The sequence below is a fragment of the Octopus bimaculoides genome, chromosome 14 (genome assembly GCF_046866305.1).
Source record: "Octopus bimaculoides isolate indiv1 chromosome 14, ASM4686630v1, whole genome shotgun sequence".
Lineage (NCBI taxonomy): Eukaryota > Metazoa > Mollusca > Cephalopoda > Octopoda > Octopodidae > Octopus > Octopus bimaculoides.
The window spans coordinates 6,710,629-6,715,628 of NC_142941.1; the positions used below are offsets into that span (position 1 = coordinate 6,710,629).

The following is a 5,000-nucleotide window of genomic DNA, read 5'->3' on the forward strand; positions in this document are numbered from 1 at the left end:
CGGTTTCCCGGTTTCTATGGCATATGTGTTGCCCCCAGCTGGACGGGACGCCAGTCCATCGCAGCGTTACTCAAGAAACAGGAAGAAAGAATGAGAGAAAGTTGGGGCGAAAGAGTACAACAGGGATTGTACAACATCCTTGTCACACTCTGTGCCACGCTGGATCTCCCTGAGAACTACGTTAAGGGTTACGCCTGTCTGTGGAGTGCTCAGCCACTTGCACGTTAATTTCACGAGCTGACCGGATCAGCCAGAACCCACGTCGTCGTACCCAACAAAGTACCAGTTAAAGGAGAGAGAACAGCGGTGATAAACACACAGTAACTGTAGGCCATACGCGAAAAGAAGCGAAAAACCCATTCCAAAATTTCTATTTACTCTCTCTCACTCACTCACCTCCTCACACACACACACATATATATACTGCCGTGCTCATACAGGCTTATTTGCTTATTATTCGTTCCTCTCTTATTTTAATTGTCCAAAACCACGACTTCTGTGATATAAATTTCCTGTTCAAAATGATCTAAATTAAAATCTGCTATCAAAATTTCACCCTGATTTATGTTTCAAATACTAGATTAACAAGGATAAAGTTATTTTATTAAATTCGTTATTTTCCGAATGAATTGAAATAACGGGAGTGTATGACGGACATAATATGGCAACAGAAGGGTTAAGCCACCAAGTTTTATCAGCTCTATGATATTTACAGCAAAGGAGACCTGGAAGCCAAAACGATAAAATATTGGGCAACTTGCACGAAGGTCATGAGTTCAAACTCTGTAGTTTTTTTCGTTTTTTTTTTATAGTTTTTTTTTATTGTTTTTTCCCCCCTCCCCCTCCATGTTGTTTATTTCTAACGGCAAACCTGCCGAATTCTTTAGAAACGACTTCAAAGCAGTTAGCAGGCGGAAATGTTATTTTTCGAAATTCACAAGTAATACATACACAGGCCAAACAACAGCACCAATACACACAGACAAAAAAACACATGCACACACACACACACACACACACACACACACACACACACACACACACACACACAAACACATTATTTCAATGGTCGACTTAAGCTACAAAAGATTTGAAATCAATTGATGTAAACATTGTTGTTAGACAAGAACTGGCAGCCTGCCTCACCAAATTTACCTGACAAAATCTTTAGTTCAAAGATGCGTTTACCTCTCTCTCTCTCTCTCTGTCTGTCTGTCTCTCTCTCTCATACACACACACATAAACACACAAACACACAAACACACACTTTCTTTCCTCACTCTCTCTCTTTCTCCCACCTTCTAAAAACTCCTATTCTTCCTTTGCATCCCCGAAAATATTTTCTGCAAAGGGGGTTTTATACGCCCGTGCACACACACACACGCACACACACACACACACACACACATACACGCACGCACATACATACCTACTTACATTCATACATTCATTCATACATGCACACATGCATACATTCATAATATATGAATGTATGCACACATACATCTATTATTATTATTATTATTATTATTATTATTATTATTATTATTATTATTATTATATAGGATTGAGGTAACTCCTCCAGTTTATTTTTTGAACCTTTTGAAGGTGTGCTAGATGCCGAAATATCGTTCACGTGATAACAATGGCACTCTTCTTCTTTTTCTTCTTCTTCTTCTTCTTCTTCTTCTTCTTCTTCTTCTTCTTCTTCTTCTTCTTCTTCTTCTTCTTATTATTATTATTATTATTATTATTATTATTATTATTATTATTATTATTATTATTATCATTATTATGTTGTTGTTTTTTCTTCCATTTCTCGCCGAGTGTTTTCCGTACACCTAGGGCAGAGAAGCTCATTGTATGCGTTCCCAGTTTACACACGCAAATTCACAGGTAAAATATGTATTTAAAAAGAAAATTAATAAATAAATAAATTCAAGAATGGATGTTGTTTTCACAGCGATAATGCTCTTCTCAGTACATGAGTCGTTCCAGTTAACACGATTTTTTGCACTTCCTGTAGGGATGGCAGGCCTGGTATCATTTTCAAATAAGTTTCAGTACCTTCTTTTTTATCATTCCATTATTATTATTATTATTATTATTATTATTATTATTATTATTATTATTATTATTATTATTATTATTATTATTATTATTATTATTATTATTATTATTATTCCTAGAGCTTTATACGAATTTCTACTCTAGCACCAATTTCCTGGTGACTGTACATCACTGCGCCTTTTGGGAATATGTGCAGCTGTGTCTTTCTATGGCTACTATGCTACATCAATTTCGCTTTGTTGTGAGAGGCTCTGTCTTAGTCTTGTTATGTTATTATGTCCTCTGTTTTACAGAATACTTTTAGCGTGACTTTGTGTTATTTCGTTGGATAGCGTTTCTGCTTTGTATCTGCTGTTTGGTTAGTGGTATGGGTTTTAGTGTTGGGTGGTGATGGCGTGGGTCGTGTTGTATCAACTTAGTGCTAGTGTTTCTGTTGTTGTCCACATCTCTTTAATATTCAGCGGAACTGTTTCAAAGACTGCTTTGAAAATATAGCATTTTAATTCTATCACAGACTGAAATTCCAAATAAAACAAATTTTACGTGCTGCAACGCCACACTAGTTAATTGGCATCTTTGTCTAAAAGCTTTTTTTTAGTTATCTTGTTTTTCTTTTAACGGTTTGCACTTGTGTGTTCATTTACCATAAAACATAAATATAATGAACACTAATTGCAGGCGAGCAGACTTTCTCAGCCGATAGCAGTTTACATTGAAAATAATTAATTCTGAGTGGACATGCTTTGAGAAGATCAAACAAATCACTCACTGATCACTCTTTTGAATCCTAAGAATAAATCTATGGAGTTTTATCATATTTAAGGAGCTTCGTAAAAGACAGAGATTTCACAAATTAATTAGGGTCTAGCCAGATGTAATTTTAGACTTAGCGTAGCTGTTGGTCTTTCCAAAGATAGAGAACAGTGGCGAAAACCGATTGGACTGTTCTGAGTACATACCATCTCTTAGATTGTTGACTCTATTTTATGCAAACAGAAGCTTTAGGAAAAAATCTGCTCGTATATCTATCTAACTATCTATCTATCTATCTATCTATCTATCTATCTATCTATCTATCTATCTACCTATCTCTTCACTCATCTTTCTCCCCACCCCCGTACACATAGGCACACTCATGTACCATTCACTTACCTTCTTTCTTTATTTACCTTCATTCGCAGGCTCTGTGTTTGATGTTGAGTCGGAGAAGATAAAAACGGCGTTTCGTTTTGCTGTTGGCCGTTTTAACACGATGGAAAGCTCAACACAGATAAAGCTCAACGCTGTCAGTGAAGACATTGATGACACGGACAGCTTCTCTTTAGGCAATGCACGTAAGTACAAGTTTTTTCTTTGTGTCTGCATCTCACAATGCGTAATTATAATTTATATATATATAACACGGTTGGCGCCACCAGGTTGAGTGATACCGCGCAAGTATCGAAACAACAATAATGGTTATTCTTTTGGAAAGAATTATTATCATTTTGGAAGAGTAGATTGAATTTAGAAGGAAAAATTGTCTGCTATTTCTGATACGATATCGCGGACCACACAGAGGCACCGTCAATGGCTCAGAATATACTACATTTACAATCATTGAGATGGACGATATCTTTCAGACTATGAACTAATGTAAACATAATCCCCAGCTCTACAACATAACATGACTTTAATTCATGTATCAGTTACAGACCGACCAACAAAATCACTTTCTATGAGTGAAAGTGAAAAGATCCTCGCTTCACATCATTTCATACCAATTCAACCGAAGCAAACAGGTTCTAACCAGTGTCAAACTGTGCAACCCTCTTTCAAAACGTGGAGAACAAATCTGTCTTTCAAAATATTTCTAAAAATCGTAGTAGAACCAATGCGCACCGCTAGTTCATATCAATCTAATATTATCGATCACATAACATAGCTTTGATCGATTGATCTCTCTGCCTGTTTGTCTGCCTATCTGTCTGTCTGTTTTATCAATCAATCTATCTATCTGTCTATCTCTTTGTCTATCTATCTATCTATCTATCTATCTATCTATCTATCTATCTATCTATCTATCTATATACGTAAGTCGCTTTTCTACTATTGTATTCAATATATAACACACACACACACACATGTATGTATATATATATTTGCATACCGAGAGAAACGCACATGCACATACATTTAGACGCACAGACACATGTATTCATATATCCATGCACACACAGACACGCACACATATCGAGGGATAATATTTATTCCCACTTAAAAGTGGATGTTCTGTTAGAACAAACTATACTGCGGAAGTTACCACGAGAGAAACTCCCGTTCTAACAGAACATCCGCGTTTAACTGGGGAAAAAATATTACCTTTCGGTATTAATACCACACACACACACACACACATATTAATAGTTATCGCCAAGCTAACATGGCAGTCCAGAAAAATAGGACGAATGCTGCCGTTGATTCGCTCGAAGAGGCCATCGCCTCTAGCTAGCTATGTGACACACGAACCACTGTCCATTATAACCTTCGAACGGGGGAAGGTCAGCCGCTTCCCCTTGTTGGTCTGGCATCTACAGGCTAGTTTCAGGGTATTTGCCCCTTATCAATATAGAGCAGCCGAATCCAGAAGGCGTATATATATATATATATATATATATATATATATATATATATATATATATATATATACACATATATATTGAGAGTTATATACACATATGAGTGTGTGTGTGTGTGTGTGTGTATGTGTATGTGTGTGTGTGTGTGTGTGTGTGTGTGTGTGTGTGTGTGTGTGTGTGTGTGAGTATAATCAATTAAAAAAGCACAGAGAATAAGAAAAATGCTAACAAATGTTTGGACGTGGCATAAGCAATGTATTAATAAGACGCTCAGAGAAAGAAAAGAGTAGTAATTTTACGTTTCGAGCATAG

The 5,000-nt window shown here is 36.4% G+C and overlaps 1 protein-coding gene across 2 annotated transcripts in view; it reads left to right on the top strand.

The window, feature by feature from the left end:
* Positions 1–5,000, top strand: part of LOC106873388 (glutamate receptor) — a 201,849-nt gene that overhangs the window by 39,371 nt on the left and 157,478 nt on the right. For both annotated transcript variants that reach the window (XM_089362240.1, XM_089362241.1), the window contains exon 2: positions 3,252–3,404. In XM_089362240.1, coding sequence (XP_089218366.1) covers positions 3,252–3,404 — 153 coding nt within the window. The remainder of the gene's footprint in view (positions 1–3,251; positions 3,405–5,000) is intronic.